The sequence below is a fragment of the Symphalangus syndactylus genome, chromosome X (genome assembly GCF_028878055.3).
Source record: "Symphalangus syndactylus isolate Jambi chromosome X, NHGRI_mSymSyn1-v2.1_pri, whole genome shotgun sequence".
Taxonomy (NCBI): Eukaryota; Metazoa; Chordata; class Mammalia; order Primates; family Hylobatidae; genus Symphalangus; species Symphalangus syndactylus.
The window spans coordinates 111,569,456-111,596,647 of NC_072447.2; the positions used below are offsets into that span (position 1 = coordinate 111,569,456).

The following is a 27,192-nucleotide window of genomic DNA, read 5'->3' on the forward strand; positions in this document are numbered from 1 at the left end:
GTATAGCCATCTTTATCAATAATCTTAGCTAGATCTTCCGGGTAACTTGCTGCAGCTTCTACATCAGCACTTGCTGCTTCACCTTGCACGTTTATGTTATGGAGATGGCTTCCTTCCTTTCTTTCTTTCTTTCTTTCTTTCTTTCTTTCTTTCTTTCTTTCTTTCTTCTTTCTTTCTTTCTTTCGACACAGTCTCGTTCTATCACCCAGGCTGGAGTGCAGTGGTGCGATCTCAGCTCACTGCAAGCTCCGCCTCCCGGGTTCACGCCATTCTCCTGCCTCAGCCTCCCAAGTAGCTGGGACTACAGGTGCCCGCTACCACGCCCGGCGAATTTTTTTGTATTTTTTGTAGAGACGGGGTTTCACCGTGTTAGCCAGGATGGTCTCGATCTCCTGACCTTGTGATCCGCCCGCCTTGGCCTCCCAAAGTGCTGAGGTTACAGGCGAGATGGCTTCTTTTCTTAAACCTCATAAACCAACCTCTGCTAACTTCATACTTTTCTTCTGCAGCTTCTTCACATCTCTCAGCCTTCATAGAAATGAAGGGAGTTAGGGCCTTGCTCTGGATTAGGCTTTGGCTTAAGAGAATTTTGTAGCTGGGTTGATCTATTCAGACCACTCAAACTTTCTCCATATTGTCCATAGAGCTGTTTTGCTTTCTTATCATTCATGTGTTCACTGGAGTAGCACTATTCATTTCCTTCAAGAACTTTTCCTTTGCATTCACAACTTGGTTGACTGGCACAAGAGACCTAGCTTTCAGCCTATCTCAGCTTTTGACATGTCTTCCTCACTCAGCTTAATCATTTTTAGCTTTTGATTTAAAGTAAGAGATGTGCAACACTTCCTTTCACTTGAACTCTTAGAGGGCATAGCAGGGTTATTAATTGGCCTAATTTCAATAGTGTTGTCCCTCAGAGAATAAGGAGGCATGAGCAGAGAAAGGGAAATGGAGGAACGGCTGGTCAGTGGAACAGTCAGAACACAGAACACACGCAACATTTATCAATTAAGTTCCCTGTCTTATATAGGCATGGTTCATGGCACCCCAAAACGATCACAATAGTAGCATCAAAGACCACTGATCATAGAGCACCATAACAGATATAAAATAATAATAATAAAGCTTGAAATATTGCAAGAATTACCAAAATGTGACAAAGAATCACAAAATGAACACATGCTCTTGGAAAAATGGCATCAATAGACTTGCTCAATAGAGGGTTGCCATAAACCTTCAAGTTGTAAAAACGCAGTATCTGCAAAGCACAATAAAGCAAAGTGCGATAAAATGAGGAATATTTGTGTCTGGAGAGAGGATCTATAGTGGTCATAAAATTCTCAAAGGGGTCCATAATCTCTAAAAGGTTGAGATTCACAATGTCTTTATCATTCCTCTTCTTAAACCCTACAGCTACTGGCATAGTTAGTAACATTACTAACTTGCTCTCCCAATCTGGTTTGCCTGCCTCCAATCTCTTCCCTATTCTTCACCCTATACAGAAAAGTTTACCTAAAGCACAGTTATGATCGTGTCATGCTCTTACTCCAGAACAGTCAATGGCTTCCTATTGCCTGCGGAATGAAGTCCCAATATGGTACTTGATATTCCAGCAAAACTAAACCATTTTCTCTTCTTCAAAACCTCTCTCTGCTTCCTCATCTTTTCTTCCTGCCTGGGAGATCCACCTCCTCTCAATCATTGCCTGTCAAAACCCTACTCATCAATCAAGGCCTAGTTCGTGTTCTTCTACCTCCAAAAATATTTCCCAGGATACTCCATGCAGAGGTGATATCTTCTACCTCTGTACCTGCAGAGCATTTTGTTTGGGCCTTATGGGAGACTTCTAGTTGCATACCCAAAATTCATTCTCTCTTCTTTCTGGGAACAGGGCCACCTAACAAAACATTTCCTAGTCTTTCTTGCAGTTAGGTGCGAATTGTGACTGAGCTCTTGCCAAAGGGATGTGACAGAAAGTGGGATGGACAAATTTCATCTCACTTGCTTAAAAGAAAATCCCTTGCCTAGACCTCTTCTCTGAGCTAGAATGTGGATGTGTCCATGACCTAGCATGGAGCAGAATCATCCCACTGGCTTAGACCAGCCAGCCTGTTATGCAAGAGAGAAATAATTCGTCTTACTAAAGCCGCTATATTTTAGAGAGTCCTTGTTACAGCAGCCTCCACATTATCCAAGCACAGGCTTCTCTATGGTAGTATATTACATTGTCTGTGCTTTGTAATTATTTGTATAAATGTCTTATCAACTTTCTTTGGAAGTTAACTCCTAATCGGTCTTCCTGCTTCCTATCTTGCCTCCTACACTCTGTTCTCAGTAGCTGGGGTGATCTTTTTAAAAGGGAAGTTGATTATGTCACTCTTTGCTAAAAATTCTTACTCAGTTAAAGCAAAAATCACTAAAATAACCTATAAGGTTTTGCATGATCAGCACGCACTCTCCCCACAATCACTTTTTTGTTTTTTTTTTTTTTGGAGACAGGGTCTCTCTCTGTCACCCAGGCTGGAGGGCAGTGGCGCAATCTCGGCTTACTGCGATCTCTGCCTCCAAGGCTCAAGTGATCCTCTCACCTCAGCCTCCCCAGAAGCTGGGACTACAGGTGCTTGCCACCATTGCCAGCTAATTTTTGTATTTTTTGTAGAGATAAGGTTTTGCCATGTTGCCCAGGCTGGTCTGCAAATCCTGAGCTCGAGTGATCCGCCCGCCTCGTTCTCCCAAAGTACTGCGATTACAGACATGAGCCATCGCGCCCACCTGAGTCCCCCAGTCACTGTTTTGTTTTGTTTTGTTTTGTTTAGACAATATCTCACTCTGTCGCCCAGGCTGGAGTGCAGTGGTGTGATCTCCACTCACTGCTGCAACCTCTGCCTCCCAAGTTCAAGTGATTTCTCTTGCCTCAGTGGGACTACAGGTGCCCACCATCACACCCGGCTAATTTTTGTATTTTTTGTAGAGACGAGGTTTCGCCATGTTGCCCAGGCTAGTCTTGAACTCCTGAGCTCAAATGATCCACCCGCCTCAGCCTCCCTGAGTGCTGGGATTACAGGCGTGAGCCACCGTGCCCGGCCGGCCTCCAATCACTCTTATCTCATTGACCTCACTTTCCTCCTTTTCTCTTATAGATACATTCCACCTCCGCCACACAACACTTGCCCCGCATTGGTATTCCTCAAACAAGCGAGATACATCTGCCTTAGGGTATTTGCCCTTGCTGTTCTCTTTGCTTATCGAGATATCAACATGGCTCATTTTTTTGGTTTTTTTTTCCTCCTTCAGGTCTTTGCCCAAACGTTACCTTCCAAGACAGGTCTTCTCTGACCACCCTACTTAAAATTGTACTACACTCTGGCACATTATCCCACTTTCCTTGCCTGATTTTTTTTCCATAGCACTTATTGCCATTTGACATACTATCTATTTTGCTTATTTACATGTTTATTGTTTGAGAATGTAAACTCCATGAGAGCAAGGTATTTTTAATTGTTTACTAATGTATTCTTGTGTCAATACACAGGGCCTAGCACATAAAGAATGTTCACTAAATATTTATTGAATGAATGAATCCCTTGAGGCAAATACTTTGTAGTCCCCTCAATGCCTAGCACACTGCCTTGTATGCAATAGAACACTCAGTAAATATTTGATGAATGGCGTATGATGGAAGACTACTAATATTCTGCCTTGCAGTTTACTTCCTTCTCCAAGTATTCCTATATACATGGGCCTACATTAAATTTCTGAGCTTGTAAAAGTGCAATAAAAGGTCAGAAGGAGAAGTCCTCCATGGACACTGCTGAAAATGGCAGTAAGACAAAGACAGGATGCTGCTTTGAGTATTCTCTGCCTTTGCCACTTAGATAAATCCCTCTCCCACCTCCATCTCAGTTTTATCATATGTAAAACGACTATATGATCTCTGAGGTCCCTTCTATTTTTACATTTGGTAGTTATGAGCACTATGGTCACTTTTGATTCCAGAATTGTATGATTTTTATCTTCTCCTAACCCATGCTTGAAATATGCTTAATGGAAACGTGGTGCAAGAATAAAGGCTCACTTAGGTCCAATTAACAAGTATCACTATAAAAATAATAAAACATGGTGTAAAAGGCCACATTAGCAACATGTAGATGATGACATTGAGGCTTACATGTGGCAGACAGGACAAAAACCCAGGTTTTTTCAAATCCCTTCAGGGCTCTTTATCTGAAGTCCCATAGAACACTATACTTTCTTTCCTTTCCAAGGGCTATAAAAGTTAAATCTTTATTGTCCAGATAGTTTGGAAAACCCATCCTCCTTCACTTGTTTCAACATACTTGGTTGCAGCACTAGAAACAAAACAACTTTCTCTTGCAGTGCCTCTTGGATGATTCAGGTGGCATGCCTTCAGTCACTTCCCCCTTGGAAACTGTCTTGCAGGCAAAGGCGACACTGCAATTACAATGGGCAAGCAAACTCTTTGCATGCACATCTGTGATGTAAAAGTGTTTTAATTCAGCCCCATCCTTATAAAGAGATAAAAAATGTGTTCAGAAACATGCAAACTCGTGGCTGTCATCCTGATAAACAGATTTTCTTAACGGAAACTGTAAACCAGAGCCAGACTTACTTTCCTGCGCTGAGGGAGGGGAAATAAAAAAGCAGGCATGGTTGATTTCCCGCTAGCGGGAACGATCTGGCCCCAGACGTCACCAGCATCCCTCCACCCCTAGTCGAACGTCTCCTGTCCCCGACCGCCTAGCTACAGGGGGCCGGGCTATGGGTTAGTCTCGCCCCCGTTCATGCTCATCAGCCAATACCTGAGAGAATCGGAAGGAGGCAGAGCTACAGCGAGGACCAAACCCCGCCCTTCGCTCCCTCTTAGCTAATCGTTGCCAGCGGGGTGTGGACTTCGCCGCTGACCCCACCTCCGCCGGTCTGGGTAATTTAGAGCCGCGCGCCGGGCGGGAATGTAAGATGGCGGAGTAGCAACGCAAAGCGCTTAGTATTGAGTCTCTGGCCGACTTAGGTTCCGGTCTCTGCAGCAGCCGTGATCGCTTAACGGAGTGCTTAGGGTAGTTGGCCAGGATGCCGAATATCAAAATCTTCAGCGGCAGCTCCCACCAGGACTTATCTCAGAAAATTGCTGACCGCCTGGGCCTGGAGCTAGGCAAGGTGGTGACTAAGAAATTCAGCAACCAGGAGACCTGGTAAGGACCAAGTTGGGACCCCGACTAGACCTCACCTGCCCAGGCAGCGGAGGATAGGAGGGATGGGGTCGCCGCTTGAGCTCAGACTGGGGGATGGGGGGAGAGGGTGCAGCTCTATGACTAGCCTACCCCACGGGCTGTTTCCGTTATTTTACCTCTCGCGGGAGGGTCACGTTCATTCTTACCGTGCGGTGGGGTGGAGTCAAAAGATGGAGTGTGAGGCAAAGCTTCTGCATTTGAGGGCAAGGGCTGGGGGACCCAATAGATAGTGGCTGCATAGAGCGACGAGAGGGGACCGACGCTTAGCCAGGGCGGTAGGGACACGTGGCTTGGCTTTGCTGTTGAGCCACCCAGGCTGGACTGGGTTGCTTCAGCTCTTAGACTAGCTTGTATTTAGAGAGCCTACCTGCGTACTGAGCTCTCCTGGTCTTTCTTTTCCTAGAGTCCAATAAGCAGCTTTTTAATTCGAAATGGTGTTGGTCCATTCGGCTTGGTGTTGAGGGAAACCGACATTGTGTACTGCAGGCGCCAAAATTATTACGACTTCCCTTAGATCAGCAAGCGTTGGCTTTTCTCATCTTATGAATCATCTACCTGAGTAATTGGAGCCATAAATCTAGTTGATTTGTTAAAGTGATGCGTTGACTCTGCATCCTTGATAGCCAGCATCTCAGCTTGAGCCATCCAAAAAATCTTGGAAATCTCAATTCTGGAATGTTTGACCTTCCCCAGTGCAGCTAGTGGTACAGATAATACAAAAGCGTATTTTTCAGTAACCGAGTCCATCCTGGACTTGGCTCCTTCTTTAAGCTCTGTGTAGGGAATTTAGGAAACAATTTTATACCTGAATGTTAAAGATAATTGAAGACAGGTAATGTAGTGCAAGACCAGGATTGGACAGTGCATTGCAACTTGCATTTTTTCCATTGCCTTGCCGTAAAACTTGCTTCCTCGACTCCGACTTACACCCTCTACCGGCACCATGGGACTGTTTTAGAGATGACTTATTTCAGTGCCCCTTCCACCTAAGTGTGGGATCTTTAGTTTCTGATAGGTGTAATTTGTATTTTATTGTTAGCCTGTCGATTAAATCAGAGCCCTGCCCACAATCTTACAGATCTGTTAAGGGGAAAGTTTTCACCTAATAATCAGATAAGAATATTTCGAATATTTTTTCCTGAATGTTTTTGCTTACTTTTTTGTTTTCTTTGGACTGATTTCCAAGTTTAACTCGCCTTATCTCTTTTAGACCCAGCTGATAAAGTAATGTCATCGATAATGAACAGCTTCTAACCGAATTATTGTGCTACTGATTGTGATGCAAATGGTAGTGTAAACATTGCCATCTGTAACCAGGCAATACCTTAGTTAAAAGAGGCTTACAAACTGCTGTCTTTAGATTTTTCCAAACCATTATGGCTCATGGGCCTTAATAAAGAATACAAACAGGACTAGACTTTGTGATTGGCAATATGGTTAGGGGACAAGAATGTTTTTCATTTAGAGGTTTTCTTTGGCCCCTGTGGATATTTAATCCTTTTCCTTTGCGTCTAGGAAAAATGTGAAGGCATGAAAGCTTTATTTTCTCCTTGTGTTAATCCTTCTGCCCTCTGCATAATGCAGTACCCCAGAACCTGAGGCTATATTAGGAGAGGAGAGGGGGAGGACAACTTAGTTTTCTACTGATTGATTTCTATTAAGTCCAACATGGATAATTGCTGACTGGTTAGATTTTCTTGTTTCTGGCTTAATCATTAGCTTCTTGTTTCCTAGATATTCTGAAATCTTCATTGAACATAATCACATATTTTTTTTTTTGTGGAGTTCCCCCTATCTTTGTTTTTCCTACACTGAAGAAATGGTAACTGCCCCCATAACTGCTCCCCCAGGTGACTCTTGGTTGATGCTCTCTTGAGCAGAGTAGCTTTTGTTCTAACATAAGGATCATCCTTGGCTGTCTAGTTATTTAGGAAACACACACACACACACACACACACACACACACACACGCGCGTGCACGCGGAGGGGGTGGGTGTTAAAGTGCTGAAATCAGAGAACTTGAATCTGAATCCTTAACCTTTCTTTGCCCCAATAATCTAATCTGTAAAGTAGTACCTACCTGTACAGTTGTTAGGAGGATTAAATGAGATAGAAGTAAAGTTCTTAGGATCTTGTCCAAAACATAATAAGTACAACAGTAAATGTTGACAAGAAGGGGTGGTGATAATATTGCAGAAAATGTGGAAAATGTAGAACACGGAAGGGAGAAGATATGCCTCTTAATTCCACCACCTGACATAAATGTCACATTATCATTTCTGACCTCCCAGATATTTGTGTAAGATATACTTTTTCAAGAATGTTTAACACATTTATAGCTCTCTTCACTTAGCAATATATTTTGAACAGTTTCTCCCTTTAATATTTAGTATATATGATTTTCTTTTTTTATTATTAAATATTTCAATTTATTTTTTAGAGATGAGGTCTCACTATGTTGCCCAGGCTGGAGTCCAATAGCTACTCACAGGCACAATCATAGCACACTGCATCCTCAAACTCGCAGGCTCAAGTGATCTGCCTGCCTCTGCCTCTCAAATAGTTGAGAATACAGGCATGCACCACTGAGGTGGCCTAGTTTATGTGATTTTAAATAGCTATATAGTCTTACCTTATGGTTATGCCATAATTTTATATAACCAAATTCTTATTGGACTTTTCCAGTTTTTGATCTAATGCTTTTATATGAAAATCCATGAACATAAATCTTTGACCATTTCTGATTATTTCCTTAGAGTAAATCCCTAGAAAGGTAATTATTAGGTTAAAGGGTAGATACCATTTTTCAGGCTTTGGATACCTATTGCCAAATTATTCCCCAGAAAAGTTGAACCAATCTGTCTCATCAGCAATAATACAATATTAATAATATTTATGTATTTATTTTTTGAGGTGGAGTTTCACTCTTGTTGCCCAGGAGTGCAGTGGTTCGATCTCAGCTCACTGTAATCTCCGCCACCCAGGTTCAAGCAGTTCTCCTGCCTCAGCCTCCCGAGTAGCTGGGATTACAGGCATGTCCAACCACGCCCGACTAATATTTTGTATTTTTAGTAGAGACGGGGTTTCACCATGTTGGCCAGGCTGGTTTCAAACTGCTGACCTCAGGTGATCACCCCAACCTTGGCCTCCCAAAGTGCTGGGATTATAGATGTGAGCTACCGTGCCCAGCCATAATATTTAATGTATAGTGAATGCCTAAGATGTGCTAGTTTCCATGCTAAGCATTTAGTATACATTGTGTTTAATCCCCTCAAAACTGCTATGAAGAATAACTCTTACTATCCCTATTTTACGGAGAAGGGAACTACAGTAAGATGCAGAGTAACTTGCCCAGCTCTGGGTATTATTGTTCCTTTAAATTTTTGCTGACAAGATCTCTCACCTGGCTTTAAAAACTTTTAGATACTCTCAAATTTTGACTCTATTCTCTTCAATATTTGTAAATAACTTTGGTTTATTTGGTTATTCTGTACGAGCTGAGAGGAGGAAGACTTGAACTTTGGTTGCCTAGGGTTTTCCTGAGAACTGTATCTTCTGGTTGTGGTTAGTTAATCCCATGTATTTTGCACATGCCAATATCTCCATAATCTAAATTCTTCAGATTTTAAGAATACTCTCCACCTTTTAGATTCACTTTTGGTGTTTCCTGCATTCCATTTCAATTGGATACACTTATGCCTGACCTTAAAGGAAAGGGAAAAGAGACGCTAGTTTTCTCACTCATTGGATAGACATAGCCAGTCTTCTGGCCTCACCAAAACAGCTGAGAGAATGATTGGCCCAAAGCCATTTGGAGAACACTCCATTAACTAGAGGGAGAGAACAAGGAGTATTACTCTCTAAATTGCTGAACTAGGTTTTTCCACTTAATAGATTATGTTAGGAGCAAACAGGTTTTAGGCACAAGTGTTCTTCTCAATCACTGCCATAACTTAGAAGAAACCATAAGAATAAGGTTAAGATTTTTAGAGGACTTGTTGAACCAAGCTGTATAATGGGAGTGCAATTCACGGACTTTTTAAGACTTTGTCAAAGTCTGTATGTTGTAGTACTACTGTAGGGAAAGATTGGTCTTAATAAGTGAAATTAGAATTATACACATTAAAACAAGGCAGTATCACCTAGTTTACTTGCACCACCTTGTTTTATTTATGTATTTTCTTTCTAAGTTTCTCTGCTTTTATTTCATTTTTGTAAGATCTTTTCAAAAGCCCCACATTTTTTAAACAGTTAAATAACCTTTTCAAGTTATTAGATACATGCCTTATAACAAACACCCTTCTATGCTGAAAGTAGCTTTTAATTTTAAAAAGTTTGAGCCGGGCATGGTGGCTCACACCTGTAATCCCAGCACTTTGGGAGACCGAGGCTGGTGGATCACGAGGTCAGGAGATGGAGACCATCCTGGCTAACACGGTGAAACCCCGTCTGTACTAAAAATACAAAAAATTAGCTGGGCATGGTGGCAGGCACCTGTAGTCCCAGCTACTCGGGAGGCTGAGACAGGAGAATGGTGTGAACCCGGGAGGCGGAGCTTGCAGTGAGCCAAGATCAAGCCACTGCACTCCAGCCTGGGCGACAGAGCGAGACTCCGTCTCAAAAAAAAAAAGAAAGTTTGGCTTTGAGAAATAGCTGAGCTGTTGGTTGATTATTAAGTGATATAATAACAAAAATGGTACTCGCGACTGTATTGGGTGGTATGCTGATAAGTGATTTTTATTTATTTTTATTTTTTGTTTGATAAGTGATTTATAAAAAATTATTATTCAAGCCTTATGTGATGTTAGAATATGTATATTTTTAAAATAATCACCTCGGCTGGGTGTGGTGGCTCATGCCTGTAATTCCAGCACTTTGGGAGGCCGAGGCAGGCAGATCATCTGAGGTCAGGGGTTCGAGACCAGCCTGGCCAATGTGGCAAACCCCGTCTCTACTAAAAATACAAAAATTAGCTGGGCGTGGTGGCACACACCTGTAGTCCCAGCTACTTGGGTGGCTGAGGCAGGAGAACCGCTTGAACCCGGGAGGCAGAGGTTGCAGTGAGCAGAGATCACACGATTGCACTCCGGCCTGGGTGACAGAGTGAGATTCCGTCTCAAAAAAAAAAAAATAAATAAATAAATAAAATAATCACCTCTACTAAAGCTATATATTTATCAGATGCCCTTTGATGTTTTAATTAGCAGTGATAATTTAATTTTTAAATAATATCTCACCTGCTTTCAAGAAAGGATTTGAAGTATGTTTGATAGTCACAAGTACAAACCATTTGTTAAGGTAGGTATCAGAAGCCTTATAGAACCGTGGACTACAGTAATTGTGGCAACTATTTGGCATAAAACAATTTCTAAAGTTTAGTGTTACTTTTTATTTTATTTATTTATTTTTTGAGACAGAGTCTTGCTCTGTCTCCCAGGCTGGAGTGCAGTGGCGCAATCTCGGCTCACTGCAAGCTCTGCCTCTCGGGTTCACGCCATTCTCCTGCCTCAGCCTCCCAAGTAGCTGGGACTACAGGTGCCCGCCACCACGCCCAGCTAATGGCTAATTTTTTTTTTTTTTTTTTTTTTGTATTTTTAGTAGAGACGGGGTTTCACCATGTTAACCAGGATGGTCTTGATCTCCTGACCTCAGGTGATCTGCCCACCTCGGCCTCCTAAAGTGCTGGGATTACAGGCGTGAGCCACCGCCCCAGCCTAGTGTTACTTTTTTTTAATTGTATCCCTTGGCTTCCTGACAGCCAGAGGGATAAAGGCATATGCAATGGATTATGTGTTTTTATTTTCATAAAGTTATTTAGAAACTTCCAGGCAAAAATCCTAAGAATTTTATGGGTGAGACCTCTAAATAGTGATATCGAATAACATCATGCACAATATAGCAATTTTGTGGGTATTTTTTATATTGACTGATACTTGAGGCATTTGTAAAGGGAGATAAGCCGCTGTGGTCTAAGAATGTTGTTTTCTGGTCTTACTTGATAATGATAAAGCTTTAAAAACATAGCGGAATAGCTTGTCCCTTTTACTGTCTGATATCAATTGTCAAACTACATTTGTTCATTTGTTCTCCAACTTTTAAGCAAACATCCTGACTCTGGCAAGTGAATGTCTGGAGCACAGATGATATTCTGTGTTCTTGACTGAAACAAGAGCCATAGGCTTCTGATACATGATTGGAAATCAATATGCCTGCCTGACTTTCATTCTCCTCCAGGGAAATGGATATTTTGGTCAAGGAGCTGATATATGGAGGATGAATGTGAGCAGGATTAAAATTTTCTGAGTTTTTTTGTTTTTTTTTTTTTTGAGACAGGGTCTCACTCTGTCACCCAGGCTGGAGTACAGTGGCATGAACATGGCTCCTAACTCCTGGGCTGAAGCAATCCTCTCACCTCAGTCTCCCCAGTAGCTGCGATCACAGGCACTTGCCACCATGCCTGACTAATTTTTAAATTGTTTTGTAGAGAAGAGGTCTCTTTATGTTACCCAGGCTGGTCTCAAACTCTTGGGCTCAAGCGATCCTCCTGCCTCTGCCTCCCAACCACAGAGTTGTTTAACATAAAACCTAAAAGTGACTCTTTTAGCTTGAAATCTCTCAAAGGGTAGAGCTAGTAGTAAAGAAAGATCTGGGCCGGGCATGGTGGCTCACACCTGTAATCCCAGCACTTTGGGAGGTCAAGGCGGGCAGATCACGAGGTCAAGAGATCGAGACCATCCTGGCCAACATGGTGAAACCCTGTCTCTACTAAAAATACAAAAAATTAGCTGGGCATGGTGGCATGTGCCTGTAGTCCCAGCTACTCGGGAGGCTGGGGCAGGAGAATCACTTGAACCTGGGAGGTGGAGGTCGCAGTGAGCCAAGATCGTCCCACTGCACTCCAGCCTGGCGACAGAGCAAGACTCTGTCTCAAAAAAAAAAAAAAAAAAAAAAAACTGAAAACGTCCCAAAAGTCCCTTGAAATGACCACTGCCTGTTTGTTTTGTTTTGAGACGGAGTCCTGCTCTGTCACCCAGGCTGGAGTGCAGCGGCTTCATCTCCGCATACTGCAACCTCCGCCTCCCAGGTTCAAGCGATTCTCCTGCCTCAGCCCCCCAAGTAGCTGGGACTACAGATGCATGTCCCCATGCCTAATTTTTGTGTTTTTTGGTAGAGACGGGGTTTCGCCATGTTGCCAAGGTTGGTCTCGAAATGGGGAGCTCAGGCAGTCTGCCTGCCTTGGCCTCCCAAAGTGCTGGGATTACAGGCATGAGCCACTGCGTCCAGTCTTAAAAAAGGTTTATCCTAAACTAGTGCATTTTCTTTTTTGTTCTGGCTGCCAGGAATCTCAGCTTCCTTGATTTTAATTGGTTTCTAGTTTGATTTTTTTTTCACTTGCTTTTATTTTTCTTGCTTTACAATATAAACTAACCCCATTTGTCTTTTCTTGCTTTTGAGATGAGGGTCTTCCTGTGTTGTCCAGGCTAGACTTGAACTCCTGGGCTCAAGCAGACCTCCTGCTTCAGCCTCCTGAGTAGCTGGGATTACAGGCATGTGCCACCACTCCCAGCTCCCTTTCATCTTGGGTTAGAAAGGAATAAATAAGTAATTATCTCCTATGTCAGCTTCTTCTGGCAATAGAATTGCCTCTGCCAGTTTTCATATAAGTCCCTTTTGGAGTTCTCCTTGAAGTTTTGTTTGGGGAGAGAAGGGTGGGTAAAAGTGATCTTGACAGAAATAGGACAGTAGGTAGTTCCTGAAGCCACACAGAAGATAGTGCTTAGAGTGAGATAGAAGTATGGATCTTTTATTTAATGACTCTATTGCCTTTTGATTTGAACTGAAGTTTTCTCTTATTCAATAGGTATTGTCAGCCATTCTGATCTACTTGTGTATATACACACATATGCCTCTACTTCACCTAGAGGATTAATTGGGAATATAGTGTTGTTTGAGGTATCACTAAGGTGATTTTAAAAAATTTTTAAATTATTTTCTTTTTTTTTTTAAACCTGGTGAACAGGAAGAGGTGATTTTTTTTTTCTAGATGATAGGTTTTACTTGGTAGAGACCCAAGTATGGGCATTGAAACTTTTGTGGTAAAATATAGCCCTACTTCATACTTAGAGTAAATTCCTATGGAGTTACTTAGTAATTGGACCAGAGTACAGTTAACAGAATGAGGGCAAGGACCACATTTTATTCACCATTGTTTCCCTAGCACCTAGTACAGTGATGAGCATATGAACATTTAATATTTACTGGGTAAATTGCCAATATGGTAGAGGTGGTACTGTCTTCTGTTAAAGTGTCATTATAGAACAGTAGTGATTCACTCCTTATGATATTTCTACTTCTTTTGCTATTTATGGACTCTGTAACAGTAATAAGTGATGCATCAAATTTTATGTACATCACATGTACCTATATGAAATGAGATACAGGCCACCTGCTAAAATTATGGTCCGGTTATTTGTAAGTACTTTAGACTAACGTGCCAACCATTTCATGCATCTTTTTCATGTCTGTCACATGGTAATATTAGAAAATATTACCATAGAAAATGGTAATATTTGTATAGTGCACTGGAGTAAACTGAGGCAGTGAACTGCTTCTGGTATAGAGGCTCCTTCAGAGGATCTCCTGAAGCCTGGGTGATCAATATCCACATGTAGCTGTAACCATTCACAGCATACTAGTAGGGAAGCTGTTCTTCTTAGACCTTATTGTCTATAGAAGTATAGTAAAGTCATCCCTCAATATCCACAGGGGATTTGTCCCAAGACCAAATCTGCAGATATGAAATAGTGTTAATATAAATATATAAAAATATATATATATTTTTGATATGGAGTCTTGCTCTGTCACCCAGGCTAGAGTGCAGAGGCACGATCTCTGCTCACTGTAATCTCTGCCTCCCAGGTTCAAGCAATTTTCCTGCCTCAGCCTCCTGAGTAGCTGGGACTACAGGCACCTGCCACCACGCCCAGCTAATTTTTTTTTTTTTGAGACGGAGTCTCACTCTCTTGCCCAGGCTGGAGTGCAGTGGTGTGATCTCGGCTCACTGCAACCTCTGCCTCCTGGGTTCAAGTGATTCTCCTGCCTCAGCTGCCGGAGTAGCTGGGACTACAGGCATGTGCCACCATGCACGGCTAATTTTTATACTTTTAGTAGAGACGGGGTTTCACTATGTTGGCCAGGCTGGTCTTAAACTCCTGACCTCAGGTGATCCACCCATCTCGGCCTCCTAAAGTGCTGGGATTACAGGCATGAGCCACCACACCCTAATTTTTTTATTTTCAGTAGAAACGGGGTTTTACCATGTTGACCAGGCTGGTCTTAAACTCCTGACCTCAGGTGATCCGCCCACCTCAGCCTCCCAAAGTGCTGGGATTATAGGCATGAGCCATCACGTCCGGCCATATGAAATAATCTATGCACATGCTCCCTTATACTTTATTTTTATTTATTTATTTTTTGTAGAGATGGGGTCTCACTGTATTACCCAGGCTGGTTTCGAACTCCTGGGCTCAAATGATCCTCCTTCTACCCTGCCCCCCCTCCCCAAAGTGCTGAGCCACCATGCCAGGCCCTCCCATATATTTTATTTTATTTTATTTTATTTTATTTTATTTTATTTTATTTTATTTTATTTTTGACACAGAGTCTCACTCTGTCACCCAGGCTGGAGTGCAGTGGTGTGATCTCAGCTCACTGCAACCTCCGCCTCCTGAGTTCCAGCAATTCTCGTGCCTCAGCCTCCCGAGTAGCTGGGACTACAGGCGCCTGCCACCATGCCCTTCTAATTTTTGTATTTTTAGTAGAGATACATGGTTTCGCCATGTTGGCCAGGCTGGTCTCGAACTCCTGACTTCAAGTGATCCACCCACCTTGGCCTGCCAAAGTGCTGGGATTATAGGCGTGAGCCACTGCACCCAGCCCTGCCATATACTTTAAATCATCTCTAGATTACTTATAATACTTAATACAATATAAATACTATGTAAATAGTTGTTATACTGTATTTAGAAAATAATGACAAAGAAAAAAATCTGTACATGTTCAATACAGGTGCAATTTTTTCTCTAAATATTTTCAATCCACACTTGGTTGAATCCATAGATGTGGAACCTATGGGTATGGAGGGCTGACAGTACAGTGGTTTAAAATCTATTTCATGTTGTCTTTCTTTCCTCATTGTAGTGTGGAAATTGGTGAAAGTGTACGTGGAGAGGATGTCTACATCGTTCAGAGTGGTTGTGGCGAAATCAATGACAATTTAATGGAGCTTTTGATCATGATTAATGCCTGCAAGATTGCTTCAGCCAGCCGGGTTACTGCAGTCATCCCATGCTTCCCTTATGCCCGGCAGGATAAAAAAGATAAGGTAGGAGCAGAATCTTATTTTTTGAGCAGAGGAAGCAGGAGCACTTGCCCCAAATCACAAATAAATTCCAAAATTATCAAATATATATTTAGGGGGAATTTTAAAAATCCCCTTTTCTTAGGTATTACCCTATCTTCAAAACAATAGAAATATAATTGGTTTGTATAAAGCAACACATTTGTAGTCTGTATTTTATTACAGTGATACATATATAACTTTCAGTTAGCTCACTGGTATTTTTAATTGTATCAGTAAGACTAAGCACCAACTCCTCTGGAGTACTGGAGTATATTTTTAAAATTATGGTAGATCCTCTCAGAGTGTAAGACTGGGATCCTAGTTGTGACCTCTTCATAAAACTTGAAGTCTGTTATATGAATATTTGATCTGATAGATAGATAGATAGATAGATAGATAGATAGATAGATAAACTATATATATCTCTCACCTTATCATGGTATATTAGAGGATAAGGCATATACATAAAACTTTGCAAGTCTATTGTAATTAATGCCCAATTTTACACACAATGCCTCGAAGAAGGTCAGATATTTTTATTCCAACAGAGTATAAAGTAAACGGCATGGGCCAGGTGCGGTGGCCCACGCCTGTAATCCTAGCACTTTGGGAGGCCGAGGCGGGAGGATTGCCTGAGCTCAGGAGTTTTGAGACCAGCCTGGGCAACACTGTGAAACCCCGTCTCTACTAAAATACAAAAGAAATTAGCCGGGCGTGGTGCTACGCGCCTGTAGTCCCAGCTACTTGGGAGGCAGAGGCAGGAGAATTGCTAGAACCCGGGAGGCAGAGGTTGCAGTGAGCTGAGATCATGCCACTGTACTCCAGCTTGGGCGATAGAGCAAGACTCTGTCTCTACAAAAAAAAAAAAAAAAGGCATGGACTTTGCTATTTTACAGTGCAGCAAGTATGTTTTATTTGAGGAGTTCATAGTTGTTGGAAAGTTGACTTCCAGATGAGTAAGTAGTGATGTGATTTACAAAGGAAACTATAATATCTATTCTGTGATGTATCTTCAAACCTTGACATGTTAGGTGTTAAAGGTTTACATATGTATGTGTTGAAAGAGATTTTAATAAAATTATTTTTTAAAGTCTGCCTAGTTTGAATAATTGAGCATTGGAAACACTTGAATAGGATGAAAATGTGTACATTAAGAAAACAAAAGTTAGGAAGGTATTTTCTTTATTGATAAGTGTATCCTGATTTGGAATAGTGATGTTCCACTTGATATTTGTTCTGAATTATGATCCACTTAAAGTCAATGGCCATGTCTCCTTCTATGAATTTCTGGGTACCATAGTGCCTTTAACATAGTAGGTACACAATAAATAGTTTCTTGAGTAAATGAATTGTTTTTCAAATTGGCTTTTTGGTTTTCTTTTCTTTCCTCCCCTCTATTTAGAGCCGGGCGCCAATCTCAGCCAAGCTTGTTGCAAATATGCTATCTGTAGCAGGCGCAGATCATATTATCACCATGGACCTACATGCTTCTCAAATTCAGGTATCAGTGGAAGTTAAATACTGGTGTTTGAAAGGTGGGAGGAAAGGACTGATGATGCTGAAGACCGCAGAGAAGCCAAAAATTATGCCCAAGTACATCTGAAATAAACTAGATATCAACAACATTTTAAATGTGTTCACCTTAAGCATACTTCATGATCTTAGTCATTTCAGGTGGTTAGATAAGGAGGCAGTCTAGTTTTATGGGAAGAGCATAGGCCTTGGGATCAGAACTACTTTGAATAAAGGCTCTGGTATTTACTAGCTTTGTAAGCTTGGGAAGGTTACTTAATTTCTCTGAACATATACTTTTTCATTATTGTGAGTGTAAAACATTAAATTCATATTATAATGCCTGGCCCATGACAGATACTCATAGATAGGAGCTGTTATTATCATTCTTATTCCCCTTGAATATTCATGGAGTACAGTGGCACGATCTTGGCTCACTGCAACCTCTGCCTCAGTTCAAGCGGTTCTCCTGCCTCAGCCTCCCAAGTAGCTGGGATTACAGGCACCCAACACCAGGCCCAGCTAACTTTTTTGTACTTTTAGTAGAGATGGGGTTTCACCATGTTGGCCAGGCTGGTCTCGAACTCCTGACCTCAAGTGATCTGCCCGCCACAGCCTCCCAAAGTGCTGCGATTACAGGCATGAGCCACCATGCCTGGCCTCATGGTCTTAAATTTAGAGCCACAGATATTGGAGCTACTTTCCAGCATAAACCCAAAGTAAGGGGGGTGGAATACCACCTTTATTTTATATTTTTCAAGGAGATTTTTCAAATCATTATCATTTCAAGCTTGTGGGAATTCAGTGAAGTACATTGGACAGGGACTGTACTCCTTTTACGGAAAGGAATGACTTAATTGAGAAATACAACTAATTTGTATCAACTAGAATTAGAACACAGATCTCCTGATTTCTAATTATTCATTGTGACTATTTATCGTAAGTAGCTTCCATTAAGTTTATATACCATAGCACCTCTAACTGGTTTATCCATTAGCTTTTATTCCTTAACAAATCAGTCCAACATTTAGTGGCATAAAGCAGTATTTACTAACTCACTGAGTCTGCATGTTGACTGGGCAGTTCTTAATGGTTTTGTCTGAACTTAGCCATTCTTTACAAGGGCTCGTTTATGTTCCTATGTTCAGTTGTGGGTTGACTGAGGGCTGGCTTTGCTGATCTTGGCTGGGCTCTCTCACATAGCCCAGATTCAAGGAGGCTTTTATAATCTACCACACTGGGCCTGCCTTCCCATCAGTTTGAATGTTGCAGTAAGACATTCTCTGAGCAAGTTACTACTTTGTGTTTGGCACTTATAAATGGAAGAGAAGAAAAGGGAAGCAAAACTGATCCAGCTTCTTTCTACAGGGCTTTTTTGATATCCCAGTAGACAATTTGTATGCAGAGCCGGCTGTCCTAAAGTGGATAAGGGAGAATATCTCTGAGTGGAGGAACTGCACTATTGTCTCACCTGATGCTGGTGGAGCTAAGAGGTATGGTTGAAATTAGTATTGTTCCCAATGTACTGGGAAAATCTTTCAGATGGTTGCGTCACAAAGTGAAGTTTTTCTATCCAAGTGGCAGTTTTTAAGTATTTTTGAATGGATGTAAGTAGCTAGCACATGGGTTGAATATAGTTTTACCCTCTCCTCTTTTACTGTCTTCAGTTACTACTCGGAAGACAAGACAGAAAAGGGGTCCTAAATCATCATATTATGGATTTGACTATAACTTTCGAGTAACTAGGCGCTACAGAGCTAGCAATACAGCTATAAACCTTTTGGGAAGGGTAGAAAATGTGGTTTTCTAATGAATAGCAGCTGCTATTGAACCACATATTGGTGGACAAATTCGCTTTTACACTCCTCTTACAGTGCTGTTGGTTAGATCATTTTGATCCTTGGGATTAAAATATTAAGCAGGAAGGAAAGTAAAGTGTGACATTTTTATTTAAAGCCAAGATCTTAACATTTTAAACAAACTGATTGCCAGGGATTGCCAGTTAACAGTGCTTTGCAGCTCACATGGTGCAGAGTAAGAGCTCTTGATTTCCTTAGTGGATTACTCGTTAGTAATGCATTCAAAAGTGTGACACATGTTCTTCTTATTGTGGAAATAGAATGAAGAGCTACAAAACATAGATGATTAGGAAGAGCTAATTCAGAACTTTCTAAAAGCCATTCAAATCTTCAATGACTGTTTCTCAACAACCTCTTTTATTTCAGTAACTTCAACAGAACTGATAAGCTGAGAACTTGAGTTCTGTTATCCAGCCAGATATATGGGTTGGTGAGTCCCATGTAATTGCTAGTTACCATCTGTAATGCTAGAGACAGCCTAAGAAACATCCCCCCAACTAGTAGTTGTCATATTTAATTTGTTGGTCATTATTTTCATATCTTTCTATGGGACTTAGAAAATAGTCACATTTGAAATAGGCAGGATTTTCTTTCCAAAGGTAGGTATAGGAAAACTGCCTTTAGTAGACAACTTATTGCTACCTGATTTTTTTTTTTCATTATCATTGTCTTATAGTGATGGAGTATTTTCCAGTTGAGTGTCTATCACTTCTGTCTTGGCAGGGTTTGGGGAGTAGGTAGAGATCCCTGTGTGATATTCATTTGTACAGTAGTTCTCTCCTCAAAAGGTGTAGAGAGTTACTTTTTCTAGCCCTTTTTATGCTTTGTTGGTCACTGAATTTGTTGGCCTTTGAGTATGGTTGGTTTGGGATACTTGAACTAATTGATCATGCATTTGCCTTGGATAAGTAATCATTCCAAGCAAATTGGTTACCATTGATGTTATGTGCTTATGCAGCAGTAATGGAGAGTACAGGGTATGGTTGGTTTAGATCAAGGTACAAATGTTACCTAGATTATGGTTCAAACCTTATTATGTGGTCACAGGTTCTCACTTATCCAGCAAAAACTCATGTGACCATAGTCACAAGAGAAACAGGACAAAATGCTATAGTTTGTTCAGTTCTACATTAAAAAACAGGACAAATCCCCAAGCACGGGCTGCTTCACACATGATGGAGATGGCACAGTGGAGCACGGACAGACATGCCACTGGGGCAGCTCACTGTCATTTACACTGAATAGATTTTTGTTTGAATTATGTGGTACTTTGTCAAAAGACAAATTTGTCTTCTATCCCACCTAGTCTGGTTTATTTTCTCTTCTAATAAGAAAAATAAGAATTCTCTTTGATTAGAAGATACTTTAGACCGAATGGTGAGATGCCCAGCTTGTCTGGGTAATTGGTATAACTTTCTGTCTAGCAATTATGAAAGAAACTCCCAAGCTTGGTGTCCAGGTACAGTTGACAGTGACAGTTGATGGATGTTTTGCCAACAGCACTGAGGGAAGTGATGAGGGCACAGGCATTGGAACAGGCTGGATGCTGCTCCTCTCCTGCCAGTCAGGTTATCTTCTCACCACATCCCCAGTTACGGGTCTTCCATGATGGGAACCGGGACAGTCTGTGTACTCCTGGCATTAGTTAATTCTTTCCTCATTCCTTCTGCTGCCAATCCATTAAATAAATGTGCGTGTCAGCGTTATACTGCTTCCCAGGACTGGTGAGGGTGTCTGTCCTCTACCCAGAATGAATACTCATCTAAGTTTGATCAGTACATTCATAAGCTTCTGTTGAGATATGGAGGCATTGATTTATAAAACCCAGTTTGTGATATTTGCCTTTGAGAAGTCAGTCAATGATAGTTGCTTTCTTTCTTCCAGCCCTGGGAACTATTGGTTTCAAGGAGTATTCTCCTCCCCAAAACAAGCCCATTCTTTAGTCCATTTCTTTTTTTCTTTTTTTTTGTTTTGAGACAGAGTCTCGCTGTGTCACCCAGGCTGGAGTGCAGTGGCGCGATCTCAGCTCACTGCAAGCTCCAGCTCCCGGGTTCACGCCATTCTCCTGCCTCAGCCTCCCGAGTAGCTGGGACTACAGGCACCCGCCACCATGCCCAGCTAATTTTTTGTATTTTTAGTAGAGATAGGGTTTCACTGTGTTAGCCAGGATGGTCTCTATCTCCTGACCTTGTGATCCGCTCACCTCGGCCTCCCAAAGTGCTGGGATTACAGGCGTGAGCCACCGCCCCTGGCCTCTTTAGTCCATTTCTTTTGTCTTAGAAGCCACACATACATATGAACACCCTCTGTTTTGCAGAGTGACCTCCATTGCAGACAGGCTGAATGTGGACTTTGCCTTGATTCACAAAGAACGGAAGAAGGCCAATGAAGTGGACCGCATGGTGCTTGTGGGAGATGTGAAGGATCGGGTGGCCATCCTTGTGGATGACATGGCTGACACTTGTGGCACAATCTGCCATGCAGCTGACAAGTAAGTGTGGATTGATGGGGCTGGTAGTTAGAAAGGAAAAGCTAGCAATTGCTGTCTGAATGTCTTCAGCCTGCTGATTCCTTTTGGAACCAAATTGAGGGGATAGGTAACTTTGTGAGATTTTTATCACCCAAGGCTTAAATTATAATACATAGAAATTGTTGAGTACTCTTATTTTTTTCAGATTTTCTTATTTTTTTAAATTTATATTGTACTAAGCTACATATAACACAATTTGCCATTTTAACTATTTTAAGTGTACAATTCAATGACATTAACTATATTCACAGTTAGACAACCATCGCCTGATTACCGAAGTTTTTTGATCACCCTGAGTATGCTACATGCGATTGTTTCTTGTTTTAACGAGTTAAAATAAAAATCCTGAGCAGACAGGCGTGTATGCTCATATTTTTATTTTACCTAAGCTGGAACCCTTGATCTTACTTCTCGACTGTCTGTTTTACTGGCTGCTACTTTTGTTCATTATTACTTCTTTTTTTCACTCTAATCTCATGATAGGTTAATATTTATATTACTTGTCATCTCTTGCCTGCAGTGTTCTAAATTGCCTCCCCACTCTGTTCTCCACTGCCAGTCACCGTTCTCTCACCTCCCCACTCCATCTCTCCATGCTTGCTAATCTTCCTGCAACTGAAGCCCGATCCCATCACTCTTTAAGATTTTAAGTGGCCCCTCATTACTAACAATCCAAGCCACTATGAGCAGCATTGTTTCTTAGAATGGTATTTTTACTTCTATTTTTATTTTGAGACATGGTCTCACTCTGTTACCCAGGCTGGAGTGCAGTAGTACAATTACGGCTCACTGCAGTCTTGAAATCTTGGGCTCAAGAAATCCTCCTGTCTCAGACTCCCGAGTAGCTGGGACTACAGGCAAGTGCCACCACACCTGGGTAATTATTTATTATTACTATTATTTTTTTTTGTAGAGACGGAGTCCCACTATGTTGCCCAGGCTGTCCTTGAACTCCTGGGCTCAAGCAATTCTCCCGCCTCAGCCTCCCAAAGTGCTGGGATTTCAGCTGTGAGCCACAGCACCCAGCCCTGAGAATGGTTTTTTTAAACTTTCTTGTGTCTGTGCCTTGCACAGTGCCTGGCACATAATAGGTGCTAAAAAAAAATTGGGGTGCTGAATGATTCTTGGTTTGGGATCCTGGAGTAAACATTCATAAAACCCATTTCATCCTTGTACAAGTAAGGGAATACTAGTCGCTATAGCAGATCAACTCCCTAACATGATAGTTTCCTTCTTGTCCATGGCACACTCCAATGCAAGTGTTCTTGTTGGACTCATTTTTTCTAAGCAATAGTTAGGAGCTCAGATTCTTTCAGTCTTTGATGCTGTATCTTTAACATGGAGTTTCCAAGATTACCTTGGAGACATTTCAATTTTGGCCAGCCAGAAAAGGAAAAGGACACAGAGGATCACCCCTGGATGATTTTTGTTAAGTCCAACCAAAAACTGATGTACGTTGTGTCTGCCCACATTTTAATAGCCAGAATTAAGCCACATGGCCACACTAAACTATGTGAGGGAGGCTGGGAAATGTAGTTCAGCTATATGCCCAGAAAGAAGAGGAAGTGGATTTTGTTAAGTGCAGCAGTCTGTGCCAGAGTCCTTTTACACTAATTCAGACCTATTCAGATAAGTTCTTAGTGCAGTTCTTTCTCGATATGGACTGAATTGTGTCCTCCCCAAATTCATATAATGTTAAGGCCTAACCCCAATGTGATGGTATTTGGAGTTACCTTGAGGGGCACGTATTTAGGATTAGATGAGGTCACTACGGCAGAGCCCTTACAATGGGATGAATGCCCTTACAGGAAGAGAATGCTGGAGAACTGGCCAGCATTTCCCCATGCGCACGCATGCGCGCACACATACACTCACACTCACACACAAAGAGGTCATCTGAGCACACAGCAAGGTGGTGGCCACCTACAAGAGAAGAGGCCTCAGCATGACACCTACTTTGTCTGCACCTTGATCTTGGACTTTAAGCCTCCAGAACTGTGAAAAGTTTGTTTCTGTTATTTAAGCCATCCATTCTATGGTATTTTCTTTTCCTGAAAAAACATTTTCCCCTAACCCACTGTGCATTATAATTTTTTTTATTTTTTTTCATATGGTATTTTGTTGTGGAAGCCTAAGCAGGCTAATATACTCCTCCCTGACTAAAATTCTGCAATGACAAGTAAGATGAATCCAAATCAACATTTTTTTCCCTCTAGACTTCTCTCAGCTGGAGCCACCAGAGTTTATGCCATCTTGACTCATGGAATCTTCTCCGGTCCTGCTATTTCTCGCATCAACAACGCATGCTTTGAGGCAGTAGTAGTCACCAATACCATACCTCAGGAGGACAAGATGAAGCATTGCTCCAAAATACAGGTGAGGATGAGATTTGTGCAAAACAAGACTTTTCTAAGTGTTTAGGAGGTGGTTACTTACGTTGAATTAGGTCTCTGGATTCTGAAGGTATCTTTCTTTGGTCTGAAGGATTTAGTCTTGTCATCAGAATTTGTGATCCAAAAGTTAAAAATCACCTGTTTCTTTTCCTTTTTTTTTTTTTTTTCTTTTCAAACTGACAAGCCTTGGGAAAATCACCTGTTTAAAAGTTTAAATTGCTAGACCTCAGAGTCTCTAGAAGATGGAGCCTAAGATTTAACATTTTAACAGGCTCTCCCAGTGATTCTGATGCAAATTAAAGTTTTCAAGTCCATACTTTACAGTATGTGTTTATCTAACTCTTAACTATCGGCCCCTGTAGATATAATGTGAAACCTTTAAACTGATTGTACACTTCTACCAAGTTTAGTGTTTCTCAGTGTGCTCTGGACCTAAGGTTCTTATTAAAATGTAGATTCCTTTGCTCCATCTAAGACCTATAAAACCAGAGGTCCTGGAACCAGTATTTTAAAGTAATTCCCCAAGTAATTGTTAGACACTAAAGTTTGAGTGCTCTTGCACTAAAAGAACAAGGCCTTGCTTAATTAAAAATGTTCACATTAATCTATGAGCTTTTTGAAATTAATATGTGTAATTGGAGGATTATCGTCATTCTTTTTTTTGAGATAGGATCTTGCTCTGTTGCCCAGGCCGGGGTGCGCAATCAAAGCTCACTGCAGCCTCAACTTTGCAGGCTCAGGCAATCATCCTGTCTCAGCCTCCCAAGTAGCTGGGATCACAGGCATGCACCACCATGCCCAGCTAATTTTTTTGATATTATGTGTAGAGACGGGGTCTCCCTATGTTGCCCAGGCTGGTCTCAAACTCCTAGCCTCAAGCTATCCTCCTGTGTCAGCCTCCCAAAGTGCTGAGATTACAGGTGATATCATTCTTAAGGATTTTTTTTCAAGTTAGTCTTTTTTTTTTTTCATTCATAAGGTTTTTTTGTTTGTTTGTTTTTTGTTTTTGAGATGGAGTTTCGCTCTTGTTGCCTGGGCTAGAGTGCAATGGTGCGATCTTGGCTCACCGCAACCTCTGCCTCCTGGGTTTAAGTGAGTCTCCTGCCTCAGCCTCCTGAGTAGCTGGGATTACAGGCATGCGCCACCATGCCTGACTGATTTTGTATTTTCAGTAGAGATGGGGTTTCTCCATGTTGCTCAGGCTGGTCTCGAACTCCTGACCTCAGGTGATCCGTCCACCTTGGTCTCCCAAAGTGCTGGGATTACAGGCGTGAGCCACCACGCCCAGCCTATTCGGAAGGATTTTTAAATGCGAACCCACCACCATTTTTTTTTAGACAGGGTCTCACTCTGTTGCCTAAGCTGGAGTGCAGTGGCCTGATCTTGACTCAACTGCAGCCTCAAACTCCCAGGCTCAAGCAATCCTCCTACCTTAGCCTCCCAAGTAGCTGGGACTACAGGCATACACCACCACCACGCTTGGCTAATTTTTGTTTTATTGTAGAGACAGAGTTTCACCATATTGCCCAGGCTGGTCTCAAACTCCTGGGCTCAAGTGATCCTCCCACCTTGACCTCTCATAGTGCTGGGATTACAGGTGTGAGCCACAGTGCCCAGCCATTTTGATGAACCAGAGTCAGTGTTTTTTCTCAATTAGCATTTTGACTCTTTCCTAAGTGGCTGTTTTGTTTTGTTGTTTTGAGACAGAGTCTCGCTCTGTCACCCAGGCCGGAGTGCACTGGCATGATCTTGGCTCACCGCAACCTCCACCTCCTGGGTTCAAGCAATTCTCATGCCTCAGCCTCCCGAGTAGCTGGGATTACAGGCATGCACCACACCATGCTTGGTTAATTTTTGTATTTTTAGTAGAGATGGGGTTTCATCATGTTGGCCAGGCTGGTGTCCAACTCCTGGCCTCAAGTGATCTGCCCGCCTTGGCCTCCCAAAGTGCCAGGATTAACAGGTGTGAGCCACCGTGCTCAGCCCTAAGTGGCTATCTTAAAAATGTTATGAAGAATAGCTGAGTGCAGCCTCATGACAGGGAAACAGCACAGTGTTGCAGTTTTAAGAGGAAGGGCACTTGCCTGGCTGCTCATCAGTGTCTGCAAATTGGCCAGTCATCTCTGACCATATGATAGTAACCTGATTTCCTTTGCCTTTCTAGGTGATTGACATCTCTATGATCCTTGCAGAAGCCATCAGGAGAACTCACAATGGAGAATCCGTTTCTTACCTATTCAGCCATGTCCCTTTATAATAGAGTAACTTCAGAGGCTTTTTGAGAATAAAATCCACCCCACCCTTGTTTCCCCTTGGTATTTGATGACAAATTCAGCAGAAGACCCGGCTTGCTCCAGTGTAGCTTTCTACATCCCACATCAGGTATATTAGAGCTTATCCGAACTGGGGAAAGACGGATTGAGATTAACTGCTGGGACTTCCTACCTGCATTATCTCATTCTGGCTTCCTTAATAATTCTGTGAGCCTTGCAGCTTTAACTGTAGCTCAGCTGCTGCAAGATTTCAGACTTTTGAGGATGTTGTATGAGGGTGTTTGACTGTGATTGGGGAAGCTCAGACTACTTTGCATGTGAATGCTTCAGGGTTTTCTTTGTTGAGAACAACTAGCAACAAAGGCAACCCATGTGTGACCAGTTCTCCCCAAGGTCTATGCTAAATTATAGCAAGAGCCCTGGGCAACCCCAAACCTAGTCCTGGTAGCTGAGCACCCTGTAAGGCAGGAGCAGGCAGCTCGGCTTGAGCAGACATTGTGTGGGGGGTGGGGGGTGGTTGAGGGGGGAGGCAGCACAGTGCAGCAAATGTTTCTTGGGAGGAAGAAGCCTGATCCATCACCATCTGCTTGACTATGTAGCTTGGATTCTCCTTTGTACCTATCCCTTTCAATTTGGCTTTACCTTCATCTATCTTGATCCTTTCCTGGCCAAATATCCTCTTGGGCCCAAATGAACATTGTACCATAGTCTTCTGGAAAGCAAACATGCTTCCTGCTATGTAATTGCTAACATTCACATTAGATGATGTGCTGTAGCTTTTTCTTCCTTAGCCTACTGCCACTGAGGCAGTAGGTTTTAGGTGGTATCGTAGTGCCTTTTGATTAATTTAAGTATTTAATTTTCATCTTCCTTCTTTGGATCTATTTGGCCTCTCGAACTGAGATTCCTGTTAAAAAAGATTGATGTTATTGTCTCTTGTAGAGGAAACTAATAAAGTGTGTGTACCTGTGTGA

The 27,192-nt window shown here is 42.0% G+C and overlaps 1 protein-coding gene across 2 annotated transcripts; it reads left to right on the top strand.

The window, feature by feature from the left end:
* The first annotated feature begins 4,883 nt into the window (after nt 1-4,883).
* PRPS1 (phosphoribosyl pyrophosphate synthetase 1) lies at nt 4,884-27,192 on the top strand. 2 transcript variants are annotated; one of them, XM_055268063.2, is made up of 7 exons: nt 4,884-5,210; nt 15,450-15,633; nt 17,054-17,152; nt 18,532-18,656; nt 21,340-21,513; nt 23,769-23,928; nt 26,110-27,192. In XM_055268063.2, exons 1-7 carry the CDS (start codon nt 5,089-5,091, stop codon nt 26,200-26,202), a joined length of 957 nt encoding a protein of 318 aa, XP_055124038.1. In that variant the 5' UTR covers nt 4,884-5,088; the 3' UTR covers nt 26,203-27,192. The 2 variants fall into 2 exon arrangements, with proteins under 2 accessions (XP_055124038.1, XP_055124039.1); XM_055268064.2 differs by having other exon boundaries at nt 4,913-5,210; nt 15,450-15,640; nt 17,052-17,152.